The 363-nt window shown below is 41.0% G+C and overlaps 1 protein-coding gene across 1 annotated transcript in view; it reads right to left on the reverse strand.

Moving 5' to 3' along the window:
- The window catches only part of CSUI_008377 (atpase family associated with various cellular activities domain-containing protein), a gene marked incomplete at both ends in the record, with an annotated part of 3,704 nt that extends 3,348 nt beyond the window's left edge, over positions 1-356 (reverse strand). Inside the window, one exon of the mRNA XM_068068511.1 lies at positions 206-356. Within this exon, the coding sequence (XP_067919513.1) occupies positions 206-356 (151 nt within the window). The remainder of the gene's footprint in view (positions 1-205) is intronic.
- Positions 357-363: the final 7 nt, after the last annotated feature.

The raw sequence follows: 363 nt of genomic DNA on the forward strand, positions 1-363 counted from the left end.
CTATCTTCAATCTTCCTCTCTTTAGTCTGTCTATATAACGATCGGAATAAGATGCAGGAGATGACAATATGCATGACTATGTCTATAGAGTTATCTTCCAGGTAGAGAAGAAACTCGATACTACTACTGCTCCTACGGTTTCGTTTAGGTAAAGAATTCTTCACGAGACCGTTCTTCTGTATGGAAAATCCTTCTATAGGCCTACCAACAAGAGCTTCCTCTGTACGTACAGCCCAGACCATTTGCGAGACGCATGAAACAATTTGACAGGGATTCGAGAAGATCCATTCTCTTCTGGTAGGGGTATTATAGAGGCCTCTTTGTGCCTTAAGTCTTCTATTGATTGCTTTTTGCATGCATTCT

The sequence above is a fragment of the Cystoisospora suis genome (genome assembly GCF_002600585.1).
Source record: "Cystoisospora suis strain Wien I chromosome Unknown contig_4684, whole genome shotgun sequence".
In the NCBI taxonomy this organism is placed as follows: domain Eukaryota; phylum Apicomplexa; class Conoidasida; order Eucoccidiorida; family Sarcocystidae; genus Cystoisospora; species Cystoisospora suis.